The 18,025-nt window shown below is 38.1% G+C and overlaps 2 protein-coding genes across 3 annotated transcripts in view; both read left to right on the top strand.

The window, feature by feature from the left end:
- Positions 1–8,881, top strand: part of waca (WW domain containing adaptor with coiled-coil a) — a 35,033-nt gene extending 26,152 nt beyond the window's left edge. The window contains exons 7-13 of one of the 2 annotated variants that reach the window (XM_053511551.1): positions 87–332; positions 1,313–1,435; positions 2,184–2,332; positions 2,449–2,564; positions 2,988–3,231; positions 7,990–8,117; positions 8,313–8,881. In XM_053511551.1, the coding sequence (XP_053367526.1) occupies positions 87–332; positions 1,313–1,435; positions 2,184–2,332; positions 2,449–2,564; positions 2,988–3,231; positions 7,990–8,117; positions 8,313–8,382 (1,076 nt within the window). In that variant the 3' untranslated portion in view covers positions 8,383–8,881. The remainder of the gene's footprint in view (positions 1–86; positions 333–1,312; positions 1,436–2,183; positions 2,333–2,448; positions 2,565–2,987; positions 3,232–7,989; positions 8,118–8,312) is intronic. The other variant, XM_053511552.1, reaches the window with a different exon arrangement.
- Positions 8,882–14,222: 5,341 nt separating this feature from the next.
- On the top strand, positions 14,223–17,711 carry bambia (BMP and activin membrane-bound inhibitor (Xenopus laevis) homolog a). Its single transcript, XM_053511553.1, has 3 exons — positions 14,223–14,672; positions 16,109–16,390; positions 16,738–17,711. Exons 1-3 carry the CDS (start codon positions 14,597–14,599, stop codon positions 17,160–17,162), a joined length of 783 nt encoding a protein of 260 aa, XP_053367528.1. The 5' UTR covers positions 14,223–14,596; the 3' UTR covers positions 17,163–17,711.
- The last annotated feature ends 314 nt before the right edge of the window (positions 17,712–18,025 follow it).

Raw genomic sequence — 18,025 nt, forward strand, 5'->3', positions numbered from 1 at the left:
GTAAACATATCGCCAGTGTATTCTTCATGTATGCTGTAATTAAGGATTTTATTAAAAAAATTTGTGCTTCTGTCTTTCTTATGCAGAGTCTGTAGTTGCCACAGAAAAGTCTTCATCCCTCACCCCGTCCTCTTCCTCTGCTGCTGTGTCTGGGCTAAGTGCCACCAATCCCGCTAGCTCCGCGTCAAGTTCTACAGTTTCCCCGGTGATGCAGTCCCCTGCTACACCTACTATCCTACAAGACCCCTCCCTTTTACGCCAGCTTCTCCCAGCGCTACAGACGGCCCTGCAGTTGAACAATGCTAGTGTGGATATGTCTAAGATCAATGAAGGTAATTTTGACCTCCTGATTGGAAATGGAGACTAATAAAAATGAGACGCAGTAAAGTGATTTGGCAAAAAAAAATCTTCCACCAACCATTTGGTGCAAAAAGAGGTTTTGTTTTTGAAAGCTGCATCTAGGCACTAAATGTTCAGGTTCAATGCTTGCATTTTAAAAATTTAATTCCAAATATATTGTCCAAGATTTAAATATTAGGCTCCCTGAAGCCCTTTTCCTCCAGACAGCCAAATACTAAATTACCCATAATCCTGTGTTTTGTTTTTTCTACGGGTAAGTGATCTGCACCATAACCAAGTATCTATACTCAATCTGGTTGCTCTTATTGCCCAGCACAGAAATGCACAGAAAGGCTTTTAATTGGTGAAACACAAACACAAAATGCCCTGAATAGGCAGATCTGTGTAGGTTGTTCAATGTGAACTGATATTCAATAGTTGTTCTAGTGACTGTCAAACTTCTTTAGTTCAGATTTAGTTGCTAATGAATACTTATTTTTAATGAGGCATGTAAAAAGCCCCCATTTAAGTTTGTAGGTTTACTTTATAGGGTGTAACCGTCCATCTTGGATTCAGGCATTAAAATTGTAATCGAGTCTTTGTGGTTAAATACTATTTGCACTTAATTCTCAATAAGACTAAATGGTACGAGTGCTTGTTTTGCTTGCCTCAATGAACGCAAATGTGCTCTCAGAAGATTTCTTTTGTGTTTTATTGAGTAGATAAACAATGTCTGACTATTTTGTGAATTCCAAATAGTGTTTTGCTACTCATGTCCATCACTTGTCATCTCACAACCTCCAAAAAACTGCTCCTATTTTGTTTGGGTAGAAATTGAGAAGTAATTTGACAGGGTGCAGACAGAATGTGAACGATTGCTCTGAATGATTTTTTTTTTAATGCAATTTATTTAAAAAAAATGTAATTGGTGACAGTGTGCTCTAATTCTGCTTTGTTGTTTTGCCATGTGCAGTTCTCACAGCTGCAGTAACACAAGCTTCACTGCAGTCAATGCTCCACAAGATCCTAACTGCTGGTCCGTCTGCCTTCAATATCACAACACTTCTTTCACAGGCTGCCCAGCTCTCTAGTCAAGGTATGTCTCTCTCTCTCTTTCTCTCTCTCTCTCTCTCTCGGGCGCACACACACCATACTACACTCATACTTGGTCCCTCTGCTCAAACACAGCTTTAATCTTGCATGCTCCATGCCAAGACTGTTAAATCCTTTATCATTATTTTGTTTTATTGCAGTTCAGTGTAATAGTATTACTTAAACTGCGTTTTGTCTGGGGATGTTGTATTTTGTTCATCTGATTCAACAGAGAAGATATGTTAATGAAGTTTGGGTAATCTGGACTAAGTGCCATGTCACTGCGGTAATTTTGGACAAAAAATGCTACCACATGAGCTGTGGTAGAACTTTAATGAAGACATGAGACTGGTGTTGATTATTGCAAAATTTGTTTTAAATTGGTGGCACTTCTACTTTATTTAATGCTTATTTAGAACAAAGGGCTTTAATTGTTTAGGTGGTGCTTTAGCTGTCGAGTTTTTGAAGGTGTGCTACTAGAACAAGTTCATAAATATGGATAGGATGTAAAGGCTAGCTTTAAGTTAATTATTAATTGGTGGATTTGGTCACCTTTTGCCATTATTTGTTTTGGTCCGTTTCAAAACTCGCGTCTGACTTGGCTAACAAAATTGTTTTTAAATATTTTCAAATTATTTACAATAAAGCACAATAGCCCATCGCTATTAATGAATTATAAATTATAAACAAGCCATAAAGATAAATTGCTGCATTTTTTCAAATTTTTGGTTCTCTTCTTTTTCTTGGAGTAGCTCAGCAGTCTAGCCAGTCTCCGATGTCCCTGACGTCAGATGCTTCGTCCCCCCGGTCATATGTGTCTCCGAGGATCAGCACACCCCAGACTAACACGGCACCTTTAAAACCTCCCCTGAGTATCACGCCTGTCTCATCTCAGACCAAGGTAAACACACTATGAACTGTCTTAGTACCACCACATGCAAACCATTCTGTAATTTCAGACTGCCAGTCACACCATCATCCTCTTCACTGCCCCTTGGCCTTTCTCTTTATTATTAGGCAAATGCTCTGGGGATTAAGACCAGTTCTCTTCCTCCACCCTCGTCTCAGCAGCCCCTCCCTTCAGATAAACACCATGACAACAGCAACTCCCCACGGACACTGCAGCGACAGAGGTGTGTGTGTCCACCAGAAAGCAAGAAAAACTCATAATATATGCCATTAAATTTAACCGTCTGGCACAATTTGGACAAGAATCCAAACTCCAAGTAGAAATGGCTGTGCACTTGTTTGAGCAGTAGTGACTTTGTGTACCTGTGTGATCTTATATGCTAAATGTGAGCAGTGCTGCAGTGTTGCTTGTGCATATGTATGACCAAGCGCTTTTTCATTGAGAAAAGAAATCTGCTTGTGCTGTGCTGCCATCTTTTGGTCAGTCATGGAACTGCCATACGAAACTATGCAGGATTGTTGGCGTTCTCAAAAATAACTTGAACAGAGTCTGAAAAGTTAGACCAGTCTAAGTTTTTTACCACATTCACAAATAAATGTACATTTAAAGCTTTTTGTTCTACATTGTATTTTAATGTTACCTGCAGCAGTAGCCAGAGAAGTCCTTCTCCTGGTCCAAACCACGTTGGAAACAGTAACAGCAGCAATAATGGCAGTGGTGGCGGTCAGAGCACTGGCATGGGGAGTGGAGCAGGGCCTGCCAGTTCAGTACCAACTGGAACACCCACGTCCAGACAAGGCTGCTCCTTCACTCCTTCGCTGGCAGCACACTTTAACGAGAACCTCATCAAACACGTGCAAGGCTGGCCTGCAGAGCACGTCGAGAAACAGGTACTTTGCTGTCTTGTTTTATCTACCGCAGTTTTCTGGGTTTACTGTACTTTGTCAGGGTATGAATTTCATGTTTCAAGGCCACTGCAGTAATTGTGCTGTATGTTGTACCAATACATTTGGAATTTTAAAGTTCCAAAAGGAGCACATGGGCAGCATATCGATCACACCAAACGTAGGAATGCATTTTTATTTCAAGGTAGATCATTACAAGTAAGTAATATGATATTTAATTAAAAATTCTGAAGTTATCCTATGCCTTTTATAAGCTTGCTTTGTCGTTATGGTTATGGAAAATGAGAATTGAGAATTAATTCTTGAGCAAGTTGAGCATAGTATTTTATTAAGAATTATTAATTAATTATTTATTAATTATTTTAAGCCATAATGACTTACTTGAATGTTGTATTTGGGGAAATTTACTTTACTTGCTTATAATAAAAAGCATATGGTCTGAAGTTAAATCTGGATGCTCGGATAGCTGCTCCAAGACGGATTTTATTTGTTAAACGTATAGATAACACTCACAAATTCCAGAGCTGACTTGGGACCGATTTCACAAATAGAAATTTACTTTACATGACTTGGACCTCTGTCAACTTGACTGAAATGACTACAGTTGATTCTAGGAATAAATTACAGGAAATTGGGACAGGTGGTGAAAATAAACAAGAGAAAATACAGCATTTATTTGAAACATACAAGAGCCACGTGTAGGCTAGGCGTAAGCATGTATGACTAAGTGGCTAATAAGCGCCAAATTGACACTTTGGATTGAAATAGCACACAATGTACAATTTATAGTAAGGTAAATAAGAATTTTTTACATCTTGTGCAATTAAATATTTCATTTTGGTACAAGTAAATTCTTATTAGTATGAGATTTTTAGACCTGCAGGTCAGTAGAATTGACAGTTTTTGCACTGTTTGTGCACCGGTCGAGCTACAACTTGCATTTGGTGAAAGCACAGTGGTTTGGTGTTTTTAAATATTAAAAATGTGTATGTATATATATATATATATATGTGTGTGATATATATATATATATATATATATATATATATATATATATATATATATATATATATATATTTTTTTTTTTTTTTTTTTTTTTCCCCCTCACCTGAAAAAGCTAGAAAGCTTCCTGTGTTCAGGTGCTAAATTTACCAATTACGCTTTACACTTGTTTTGTTTATTAAATGTATAAACAGCCACCCAGGAAGCTGAACAAATTTGATCTATGCTGCATGTGCGGATGCAGTAGTCTTAGAAAGTACTGGAATTGATGAAATTGTAACAATGATTTTTAATGCATGTTTTCAGTAATGTGAAATAAGTATAGTGATCCAGTGTCCCTGCAGATTGGTATGGAGTGGTGTTTAGTGTAATGCAATGTCAGTGGCTGGTGATATCTTAATATATTATAATAATTTCAGAGCACCAAGACACCATAAGAACTGGGCACAGCTCATCATGGTTTCTGAAATTAATAGGGTGGCATTTGGTCAAGGCACAACAACAGAATGGCCCCGTTTCCGCTTTGATTCTCGCACCCTGCTGTTTGTACTATGCAGTGATTCTCTAAATTTCCTGTGTTAAACAACCTGTCTTAATATGTTTGTATGGTCCTGGGTAGTTATTTGTATCAAACTTTTTGGTGCACATTGGGACCGTAGTATAGTTTAACTTAAACCAAGGCAACCACCCCCAATAAAAGAGTAATAAAATAGTCAATATTTGGAGTGAAAACGTATTGTTTAATATTAGGAGTTTTAGACACAGATTTGTGCAGTTTTATAAGAAAACGGTTGTTAGGTTTGCTGGAGAATGAGTTCGTCTGGTATTTTTGTCACACTCGCTCCTTGCTATTTTTATGCAAATCACAGGAGCGCACATTAGATTTTTGTTTCCATCTGAAAACTGGTCTGTTTCGTACTATATTTTTTTCTTTTACAGTCATGTATATATTCTTTTGTGAATTTTTTAGTTATATATGGAAATACTGAATGATTTCGTACATAATTATGCAGACATAATAAACATGTACAACAAAATTTGTACAGCATATTATATCGTGCCTAAGACTTTAGCACAGTACTGTATGTTGCGGCATTTCATGTTCTGAAATACAATCTCCAGTATTTGCCATCTGTAACAAAAAGTGAAAATAATGTTTAAAAATCCATGAAATATCCGCTATTTAAACTAATTGTCTATTTTTTAAAAACAGGTACGTTCCTTTAGGTGCATTTATGTTTTCAGGGAATTATGTCATTCTTTAAACTGCCTAACCAAAAAATAATAAAAGTCTCTTATTCTAGGATTTCATTCGGTCACCTTTACCTTTCATTACAGCACACAATTGCCACTTCATGTCTAAAAATGAGTCCTCATGCACCCAAAACTATAATTTTACATTTTGAGCCCTGGAATATGGCCGTGCCGTTAGCTTGGATATATATGATAACCTGGTCCTCCCCCATTTGGTGTATGTGTGTATGTGTGTGTGTATGTGTGTGTGTGTATGTGTGTGTGTGTATGTGTGTATGTGTATGTGTGTGTGTGTATGTGTGTATGTGTGTATGTGTGTATGTGTGTATGTGTGTATGTGTGTATGTGTGTATGTGTGTGTATGTGTGTATGTGTGTGTATGTGTGTGTGTGTGTGTATGTGTGTGTATGTGTGTATGTGTGTGTATGTGTGTGTATGTGTGTGTATGTGTGTGTATGTGTGTGTGTGTGTGTGTGTATGTGTGTGTGTATATATATATATATATATATATATATATAATTTTTTTAAATTGATTTTATGATTTTAGATTCCCTGTGACTTTTTTTTTTTTTGACTACTACCAAGATCCATAGATTTACCTGTATTTAATATGTATTTGTTTTGTAGATCGCCTTCAAATTAAACCCTTTCTGCAAAGCATTTGTCTTTGCCAATGGTGCATGGGCTGTGCATTTGGTGTCCCTGCTTAGTCACACAAGATGCAATTCACAGTTTGAATTAAAAATATCACTACATTGTGCTGGGTCTCCCAGGCTTAGCTGTTTGTTTGTTTATTTATTTATTTGTTTGTTTATTTATTATTTATCTGCACTGGATGTTCACTTCCCTCAACTGTGATGAGGTTTCATTAGAGTCTCTAATGCTTGAGACAGATAAAAAGCCTTTGTTACTGTTTTTATATTCATATTTTTGGCAGAAATCATTTAGACTTTTGTTAATATAAAAAAATTAATACTCAAAATCATGTTTAGCGATGCTTACTTCATATAAACCCTTTTCATGGAATATGAAGTACTTAATTTTGGGTCACTAAAGACATTTTTGTTCACAAAGTCCACAAAAAAATGTTTGCACTCAAATGGTGCACTGAATTGTATAGTAAATAGTAGTGGTGTGACGAGACGCTTTTACCACGAGACTGGGGTCACGAGAACGATTTTTAAAAAAGAAATCAATGTTTAAATATATAGCAAAAATAGCCTTTTATTTAACTAAAAAACACAATGCAAAAAAAGCATGTCCATTTTGAAATCAACTTTATAAAATAAAACTTCTATTTTGATGAATGATATGCAGTAATAACATGTAAACGCTGCAAAATATTTTGCCACAAACTGAAAGGCAATTAATTGCACAATAAAATTAAATTGTGTAAATAAAAATAAATAATAAACACAAATATCCCTTTACGTGCAATTAACCATTATTAGTGTAAATTATTAGTCTTAAAACTTAGAGTGCAAAACAATGAACAAAATTTTCTTAAGCATGGAAAAAGAGCTAAAACTTGGGTAATGAGATAATGACCTATACAAAACAGCCTAAGATATGTTTTTTTTTTTTTTTTTTTTTTTTTTTAAGAATAAGGGATGGCGTACTTTGGTTCCAGTGTGTGGATGAGTCGCCGAAATCCCAGATTTTCCACCACAGAAAATGGTCTCATATCGGCTGCAATAAAAACACTGATTTCTCTTGTTATTGCCATGGCTCTTGCATTGGATGGTGGAAGTTTGGCTGCAAAGGCATTTGTGATGGTTGTTTGCCCTTTTATGCGAACTGAATTGCTTTCCGTTTTCTTCACAGGCGCAGCTTTTAGTAACAAGCTATGGTTGTTTCCTAAATGCTTTTGCATAGTGCTTGTGTTAGCAGAGGTGTACGATGTTAATATCTTAGTGTTTGCAAATTGTCTTTGTCTTGTCTGTAATTTTTTCGCCGCTCCTCAAAATGTTGCCACACCAATGATTTAAATGTCGCAGGCCATCTTTTATCCTCACTTCTCCCTCACACTCCATGCCAATAACGAAAGGATATCGTCACGTTTGTCTTTTCACGTTCTCACGTCACACTCCTAGTGAATAGAAAACTAATTCAAGCATAGCACTATTGCACTTGGTAATGCAATCTTTTCTGATTCTGTATTAGTCTGCCATCTTCTGGTCAGCAGTGAAACTTGAATAAAAATTCAATATCATCCAGTGCTCTAATAATGACGAAAGCCCCTCTCGAGAACCAAACCCAGCTAGAAGCAGACTCCTCCGAGACGAGTGTCGAGACCGCTTATTTTGTATCAGATCCACTTACGTTTAGTTCTGTTTACTGTTTATAGGATGTCTTTAAAGAAGACGGGCTTTGTTTGTTTATCTTTTGATGTACAGCATTGCTTTTTTTGGTTAAGCCACTGGTGTTTTGCATGGTATGAATGTTACAGATGAAATTTATTGATTTTTCCTTTTGTGCGTTTCTCAGGCATCACGATTACGTGAAGAAGCTCACACCATGGGCAGTATTTACATGTCTGAAAACTGTACAGAGCTAAAGAACCTGCGCTCACTAGTGCGCGTGTGTGAAATCCAGGCCACACTGCGTGAACAGAGGTAACCACTACTTTCAGATAGGATTAAATCACTCAATGTTTATTGAATCTGTCATTTATTAGTATCAGGGCCTTCAGAATGTAAAGGATGTATGTTTTAATAAAACTTCTTCTGTCAGAAAAATTTACTGCTTTAAAATGATAAATTTAAGTTTTTTTTTTTTTTTTTTGCTTACTCTCTCTTTCTCTCACACAGGATACTCTTTTTGAGACAACAGATTAAAGAACTCGAAAAGTTGAAGAATCAGAATTCCTTCATGGTTTGAGAACTTGGTTTGTTTGGTGTGGGTTTTACCTAGATGGACAGCAGTGGTATGAGGATGAGTAGGAATCCATTTTACATGCACAGAACCTGGAGAATCAGCGTGCTGCTGTTCTGCTCTGGGTCCAGTCTTACGCAAAAGGAGCGGCAGCGAACTGTTGACAAAATGGCATGGTAGAGGGATGATGGGTGGAGGTTATGGGCCAGAGGAGGTGAAGATGTTTTGGGACCTGCTCTTTACCAGGGGCCGTGTATATGTAGATTTCTTGTAGATGTTGTTTTCATGTTGTAAATACGTTTTGTAGATGAAGCCATGCCTATCAGAAAAGCTTTTGTCATCCAATTGAAAAAAAAAGAAGACCTAATCAGCACCAACTTTAGCTGAGGACATTCGTGGTCTTCGATGTCCATGTGTAGGGGGAGAAATCTGGCTACAGATTTTAAAACCTGCTTTTGAAAAAAAAAAAACAGAAACCTGCTTGTCAGGGGGGAAAAAAAAAACATTTGGTGAGCCATTGCCTTGAGCATGTGCTATACGTGCATGGGGAGGGAGGGCCGTGGACGATCCAGTCGAGGGCAACTAGTGACAATGACCACAACACACACTTGCACATCCATGTCTTCTAACTGCACACACACATCCACCTTTTAAACCCTGTCTGGTTTGTTTCTGTCTTTCTGCATATGAACAATTGTAATGTTGCTAAACGGTAATGGACTTTTTTTTTCCATTTGTTGCTTCTCTGATGGCACTGTAAAGGTTTCACTTCCCCCAGTCATTGCCTTTTGAAGGGATTATTAGATTGTCCGTTCACAATGGTTCAGTGGACTCTGCCCCAATGGCCCTAATGTGCCCTTTGTCAACACCAGTGCCTACTTGTGTTGGAGAACTGAATATGGCAAAAGAGAGATCTTTTGCGCATTGAGTGACGAGGAGAAAACACCATTCCTGCAGCTCTTTCTAGAATGCCCTGTGTACCTGCCTCCTAAACTGGCTTCTGCAGAAAGTGGTGAATTTTATACCAAGAACAACCCCCTCTTCTTTCATTGTTTTCATTAAGTTTCCAGATGTTCCGGCAAAGTTATTTCTCTCTTGCTCTTTTTTTTTTTTTTTTTTTAAGTAAGTTTATTGCAGTTTGCAATAAACCAAGAGTTCATTCCTTTGTACAGTCGCTAATTAATAATGGAGTTTAAAAAGAGTTTTATTAAAAGTTGCAGTGATTACTAGTATATCATATGTTGTATTCATAAATTATTGTTGCACATTTTCCTTTGCACCCTGATTGGACAGAGTGGAGTTAGTGCTACCGAATAGTAGAAAGCAAAGTGTTGAAGGTCACGGCTGAGGACTGGATGTTACCAACTCCTCCACATCAGCATCAGAGTAGGGTCACCTGGGGACAGAAGGTCAAATGTGAAATGTATGTATTGTAATAAACATGCTAAAAAAAAATTGGATTTGTGTTCTTTGTAATCCATTACCCCAGTAATGAACAAGAAAAAAATTATTTGCTAATATGTGATAAGTCAATATGAATGACCTGTTTTGCACTAACCTATAAAAGGGACAGCGGATGTGGACCTTACACTGTGTAATTGAAGTACTGTTCCCTTTGCCGGTCTGACGGTATAAAGTTGGACAGAAAGTTTGCTGCGATTACAATTCTACGCGTATTCAAATTTTGTCACTTATACATTCATACAAAGTAGGTGAAATGCTTGGATGAATGACCATGACACACACATATTCAAATGAATTATATGAAATAAGAATCTAATAGAGAAATTTTGTATTTAAAAAATATTAAAATATATAATAAATTTAATACATATACAAAAACTTTTTGCTGGTAAATTTACATGATATACAAGTGTAGATGTGATGAAATAGAATTTCCTATTAGCGGTCACTGTTCTTTTTATGATATTAACTGTTGCATTTATATAATGATTAATTCCTTTTGGATCCAATGCTGAGTAAGAATAATTGGGCATCATCAAAAAAAAGAAAACTAAGGCTTGTAAGTTCACTTATAAGGTTCTTTAATTATGCATTTGAAGTGGTAGTTTATGCAACTCTCGACACAGAGGGTCTGTATTACAGATGATATCATGGCTGCATCTGAGCACCTCTTTCCTGATCCACTCCCTTGCACCCCTCTCTAGTGTTAACTCACCATGAATGTGTAAACAGAGCTGCAGGCCGTTTCACACCCCTCTCAGTTTTATTCTTTCCTCCCTCCACACCCATTGTTGCCTTCCTTTGATTCTGTTTCTATTGCAGGCTAAGAAGTACTCACTAATAATAAGTAGCAATCAATACCAAATAAGATGAATGGTTGTTTTTTTTCCCCCTCATTTAGCATAATCTATTTTTAAAACTATTTATAAACCAAGGTTTGGATATTGCAAGAGCTCCCAACTTGAGTGTTTTCTTTAGCATGAGTCCAGTTATAATTCAAAACTATGACTGGAATTTTGTGCTATAGGAGTACAAATTTAATAATGAAAAAATAAATTGTATGGCATGTGCAACATTTAGGGCAAGCAGTTGATCATTTGCATACTTTAGTGGTAATCCTGTTAGTATACACCAATATGTAACAAAAAGTAGTAGTACTCAATGTTTAATCAAGGTGTAGATGTTAAATCATGTTCCTTTGTTCGTTTTTATGATACAAAAATATAACTTTGGGTTTTCCTGATCGATCTCTGTTAAAAATTAATAAAGTTCAATACCACCTGACCAAAACACATACAGGTTAAAAAAAAAAAAATTATTGTCTTTAGGTTTGATTACAGTGACCAGTGTGATAGCCTGTTCATGTGTGAAATGATTCCTCATGCTCCCAGAACCATGCTGTCACAATTTGAGTTTTGGAATATACCCGTGCAATCAGAGGAGAACAGCTCCACTGATGTGATAACCTGGTCATTCAGTACACTCAGGTTATCAGCTGACTTCATTTCATTTCCACATAAGATTGCTGAGCCTAGACCTGACCATAAAATTTCCCTTCAGAGGCGTGTACAGTGGAATTTACTTCCCTGTTGCTTTGCAGTAGGGTCAACTGAACTCATCAGGCCACATGACCTTATTCTATTGCTCCACAGACTAATCTTTATGCTCCCTTGCAAACTGAAGCCTTTTTTCTGATCAGAAAATGGTTTTCTTATAGACACACAGCCCAGTCCTGTAAGTTCTCACTACATTTCGGGTGTAAAAATGCACTTATTTTTACTATAAAATTTCTACTCTATTTGTTTTTAATACTTCACCTAGTGTGTAAGTGATCTCCATTCATGATATTTTCTGACCATATTTCTTCCACAAAGTTGACCATTCACAATCCTTCATCCTAGTGACTTTGTGGTTAGCACTATCGCCTTGCACCTTCAGAGTCTGCGTTCCATTTCTGCTTCAGGTCTGTGTGCATGGAGTTTGCATGATAAGTTTCCTCCGGGTATTCCGGTTTCCTCTCACAGACATGCAGATTAGACTAATTGGTGTTCCTAAATTGCCCATAGTGTGTGAATGAGTGGTGTGTGTATGTTTGTGCCACTTCAAGGGTGTGCCCCGCCTTATGCCCCAAGTATTCTGTATACAGTGTCGCGTAAGACGAGGAGTGTATTACCACACACGTACTGTATATACAGTATATATAGCACGAAGCTGTTGAGCCCACTTGAGTGTAGTTATAGCGTTAGACACAAGGGGGCAGCATCTACTCGTTATTCGACACGGAAAATTGCGCGAGTTTACAACTTTGAAAGAGTATGAGGAAAATCCCATCTTCTAAACTCAATATAACTATCTGAGCAATTTCCGTTGAGGTTGGAAAGCTTTCCAAGAGAAAATAAAGAAGTAAAACTGGATTTCCCCGTACGATCCAGGCAGTTTTTTTTAATGATTGTAATAATAGAATTGGGAAAATTACAGTGGAATTATAGAAACATAAAAAAAGAAAAAGGGGGATATGTGTATAATATGGCTGTGCTTTTCAAGGTAGGTCTGTGGTGTAAGTACCCCAGGTTCGTGCTGTGAACGTGTGAAAGGTGTGGGCACATAGCCTAGAGCTACTGAACACACTGGCGCCTTGCTGAAATTCCCAACAATTACCCCAACTGCTGTCCGTGCATCTGCTCCCCCCCCCCTCTCTCTCTCTCTCTCTCTGTCTCTCTGTCTCTCTCTCTCTGTCTCTCTCTCTCTCTCTGTCTCTCTCTCTCTGTCTCTCTCTCTCTCTCGGCAGACCAGTCCTTCCCCTTATGACACTGGATCGATGGCCCTCTATCTGCAGCCAAAGGGCAATCGGTGCTAATAGCGTCTCTCTGTCTGTCTCTCTGGCTTTTTACCAGCTGTTCTACCTGTAAACACGATGAGCTATCAGCACAGAGCATGATCACATCATCAGAGCAGCATGCCACGCAGTCTAATATTGACCAAAATGCCTTACAGGCTGCTTTTATTTGATTTTAAACAGATATACGGGGTTTGTTTAAAATGTTTAACTTTTAGGCTCGTCTTTATTGATATTTAGTGAGTCCATGATCCTGGGGCTATTTCAAATTGATCTAGTTTTTTTTTTAAAGTAAGTTTTCTCCACTTATTAAATTGGTGTTATCTAAGACTCATGAGATCGTGGTGTGAGAACTTTTCTGCTGGAAAGTGACCCGAACTCCCGTGATGTCATTCTTTTTTATTTTTATTTTTGAACGCCAGATGATTTTTACAGGCGTATTCTAGCCTTTGCACTTGTATATACGTGTTTGATCCGTGTATTATCAGTTTCATAACGACTTGTCTTATCTCTGGAGGCTCAGTGTTGCTAGTGAGATATTCGGTTTGCCTTTAAACACTGGCCTAGCCTCAATGATAAACATATGAACAGACTGGAGGGGCCAGGGTGAGATATCGATCGGAGCTCTCTCTCTCTGTGTGTGTGTGTGTGTGTGTTGTATAGGATCGACTCGGCCCTAATTGAGTGTCACTGTCTGTCTGCGTCGGCTCTCTGGCGCCATGGGCCTCTTTGGATTGCTAATTTATCTAACCGCTCAGCCCGAGTCTCGCGCTTTTCTCTATAGGCGACCTTCCGAGACTTCAGTAGTGACAGGAACACACGGATCACTTCAAACACTCAGCATTTTAGCTTATGCTAACCTGATTATGCATAAAATGTATTTAGACTCCTGTGGTCAAACAAAGCCATTGTTGTTCCCCTCTTCAAATCATCAGCCTGAGTTGGAAAAACAGGACAGATCCTCTGTACACCTGATTAATAAGATTAGCCAAGTGAGACCAGCCTCATACACAGACTGAGCATGAGGTTTATTCATAGATATAAATTATCCTGTCTTAAAAAAGTATAACTTATAGGAACATTAACATTGTAGCATTATATACACCTTGTTCTGTCCAAAAATAAACTATATCTTAACACTAGTGTTTAAAATCTGGGGATTTTTCCCCCCTTCTTTCTTTTTATTTTTTATTTTTTTGTTATTATAAAATGTATATATTTTTTTATTTGACAATGTGCATAATTGTTTTAAAATATATATCATGCCAAATAGTTGTTATTTCTTTTTATTATAAATATCATTGTTATTATTATTATTATTAATTTATGTGTATATAACCTTTTTCCTCTTTATTTCTTAATTGCAGCTTTAATCCTCTTCAGAAGGCGGGCTCATTGTATGACCGCCGTGTGAACCAATGCGAACGCCAATCGCACTCGGCATGCAAATAAGCCCACCGTTTTAGCCAATCAGTGAGCAGAGAGGGCGTGACCAGGCGCGCTCTCCAGCCCCGCGTGCTGATAACTCGGCGTGTGAGTGAGCGACTCCAGTCGGCCGTGTAGGTCGTGTGTCTTGTTCAGAAGCTCCTTCAGCTGGATTACACACCACCGCATATTGATTTTATTGGTGTTTCGGATGATTTCTCTTTCCGTTGTGTATGTGTAAGGTAACGCACAGGGACTGCTTCTCTACCCTAGCTTGGTGTGTTTCGTGGTGCGGACTCGTCACATTTCACGACACAGAAGACTTTGGGTTGGCTCATGATGTAAAGAAAGGAATTGAGGGAATGCGCTTATTTATCTCTGTGACAAACTGCTTGTAAGCACGTCTTGTCTTTACATGTAAGCAAGTGTTTAACACCACGGGCAGATCGGAGGTCGTCTCTGTGGCTGACTTGAAGGACTAGGACCTGGTCGTAAATGGATCGCCATTGCAGTTTTGTTTCACTTTGGCTTCAGCTGGAACTCTTCGCCATGGCCGTGCTCCTGACTAAAGGTACGCCAAAGTGTCCAATCCTTCTTTTTTTATTGCATCTAATGAATCAGCACAGCAGGACAGGGCCCAGACATGGTGATACTTCACACACCTTCCTCACTAAAACATTCAGTCTAACTCAGCCCTGATATAGAGCTCGCATTTTGGCAATACACTGCATTGTAGTTATCCACAGGGTATCAAAACTTTAAGCAAAGTGGGGACTATAAGGCAGATTGAACTGTAACTTTGCTCTTTATGAGCCAATGCATTATATCTTCTGGTTTTACATACAACTAATATATCAACTGTAGTCACAAGTACTAAGAAGGTGATATCAGGAAAGGGTTACCTGTGATGTTTTGCAGCCCTTCATAAGCCACTGCATCACACAAAAAAGATTTATATGGGATTTAAACTATCAAGATTCTCCTGTCTGTAAGAAGTCATTCATAGTGCAAATAGAAACATTGTTGCAAAACTTAAAAGATTTCCTTACAGACCATAATTTCAGTGATTCTATTTAAATTGAATCATATATTGTTTTTATCTACTGGTCAGTTTTTAGTTCCTTATCCTCTAGAATCCTGCGCCTTAAAGTCTAGCACGCATCATGTATTCGCATTCTTTCTGGTGCTGTATGTGTTGTGTTGTCAGCAGTTTACACTAACACGAGTGATGACCCGTAACTCGAGTCGTGCAGGTCCACAGACACCCACACACAACCTGTGTTTATTTGTTTTTAGGTCTCGGTGTGTGCTTTGGTGTTCGGTTCCAGGTAGACACACTGGCAATTAGTTTTCTCAAAATCTAAAAGTTTGGTGTAAGCATCAAGGAAACCGTATTTGTCCACTAAGACACAGCGTCCACAAAGTCCCCCGCACCGTGATAATTACATACATATAAATATAGGTTTGAGCAGGTTTAAGTTTTTTTTATTTACTTTAACAATTTTCTTAAGATTATGTTTGGAATAGACCTTATATGTAACCATACAGATTACAGGAATTCCTCACAGCTTTTTTTTTTTTTTTTTTTTAAATTAGTTTTCACTTGGGGTTCAATTAAACTGTGTGCCAGCCATGCCAGGTATTATACATGACTAAACCACGTTCTTACACTATGGGCAAAAAAAGGACAATCTGAAAACTGAGACATTGAACAATATTGGACGCTGGTGTGAATTTTCACAGCAGTTTTAACCCATCGCTTTTAAACGGTTTCTAGAAAGTAATTTAAATTTCTCATAGCAAGAACATAATATTAATACACTAATTCTTTTAAAATGAAACTGAGACTTTTAAGGGCACAGTACATGTTATTTTTAAGCGTGCATTTGTTAGTACCAATTTACTTGGGCAAACAGTTTTGACCTATCTATAATAGTCGTAATTAAAGTAAAATTATGTGGCTGTTTCAAATGAACCGTGCTTATTTGTGTAAATTTTGTTTTGCAGGAGAGATCAGGTGCTACTGTGATGCTCCGCAGTGTGTGGCCACTGGATACATGTGCAAATCGGAGCTCAATGCCTGTTTTACCAAGGCTCTGGACCCATTTAACACAAACTCCCCTTTAACACACGGATGTCTGGATCCGCTATTAAACACGGTGGATGTGTGCGCTCAAAAGAATTCAGATGTTTCAAATGGAGGCCCGTCTCCTATTGAGTGCTGTCATGATGATATGTGCAACTACAGGGGTTTACCCAGTATTGTATACACACGAAGCGACCCTACAGGTAAGCCTCAAACATTATAATATAAAAAACAGAAATCTAAGATGTTACGTATGTTCAATACTGATAATATATGATAACATATATGTTCAGTTCTAATTTATGTAATCTTTGAGGGTAAGGTCTTAAACACCTTGGACTAAAAAGGCTTATTTTCTCAGATATTTAACAGGTTGCATGATTGATTTAGTAGAGATTATGATCGATGTGGTAGAGATGACACCTTATGTAATGCCTCACTGTGTAGGAATGTGCTTTTGTGAGAACGTGTGTTAAAACCTCAGATACAAGCAGGAGACATTTCCATGAAACAACAACTAATGAAAGATATTGTCTTTTGACTTTCATAGATCGTTATAATTCAGATGGCTCAAACCAGAATTTGATCACACGAGTTCAAGAGCTAGCCTCAGCGAAGGAGGTGTGGTTCCGGGCAGCAGTGATTGCAGTGCCCATCGCCGGAGGCCTGATTCTGGTGCTGCTTATTATGTTAGCACTCCGAATGCTACGCAGTGAGAACAAACGGCTCCGGGTCCAGAGGCAGCAGATGCTTTCGCGTTTACACTACAGCTTCCATGGACACAACCATGCCAAGAAAGGCCACATGGCAAAGCTGGACCTGGAGTGCATGGTGCCTGTGACTGGCCATGAGAACTGCTGTGCAGGCTGCGATAAACTCCGACAGGCTGAACTGAGCGCACAAGGGGGCGAACGCTTCCTCTCCCTTGTGCACTGGGGCATGTACACGGGCCACGGCAAACTAGAGTTTGTATGACTAGTGATTCTTTCACTGTGCCTCTGTGCCGGGACTGAACTCGCTCGCTGATCTCTGGGCATCAGAGTGAGGATGTTCTCAATGCTTGAACTGTGTAGCATTTTGTTGCTGTACTATTATTATTATTATTATTATTATTATTATAATGATAATTATTATTTTCAATTTGCATTGTAATTTTATTGTTTTTCTTTTCTATTGGAGAGAGAAATGAAAAGGCTACAGATGTTTGCCTTTTTTACTGATGTTTTTGTTTTTGTTGTTTTTTTTTTTCCTTGATGGAGCACTTTACTTGAATTAGAGCTTGAGAGGGCGGAGTTGTTGAAATAAGCCTTTCAGGCCCTGTCCTGTGGATCCTTGACTGACACTGAAGACTGAAGGATTCATCTTATTTGCACATTTGTATAAAATCGAGATGAAAATATGTTTTTGCATTCTGAAAAAAAAAAAAAAAAAAAAAAGATCACTGACACCAGGGTACAAATATGACCTTTTTTTTCAGTCAAGTTCTATAAATAAAGGACTCACTGTTGACTGTAAATGTTTAAACATGGCTGGCTATGATTTTTATTATATTTTTTTACAAGGCAACATTTATTAATGTGTGCTTTATGGATGCTTGTTTCTTCTGAAGTTTAGTGGTAGCAGATGCGGGGAAGTTAACACAGGGGCCTTGTTTAGTAAGTAGAGCCTTCCACTGCACTGCATCAATTCTGAAGCCGCTTCAGTGGGGACACATTACTTTTCTCTCGCACTCGCACTCTAGGGATTAATCCTGCAGGCAGAATGAGTATTTATTTAGCATGTGAGGGAATGTCAGGAAGCTGTAAGCTACGAGCCCCCAACTTGCACTCGGTAGGCAC

Source organism: Clarias gariepinus, chromosome 14 (genome assembly GCF_024256425.1).
Source record: "Clarias gariepinus isolate MV-2021 ecotype Netherlands chromosome 14, CGAR_prim_01v2, whole genome shotgun sequence".
NCBI classification, from domain to species: Eukaryota; Metazoa; Chordata; class Actinopteri; order Siluriformes; family Clariidae; genus Clarias; species Clarias gariepinus.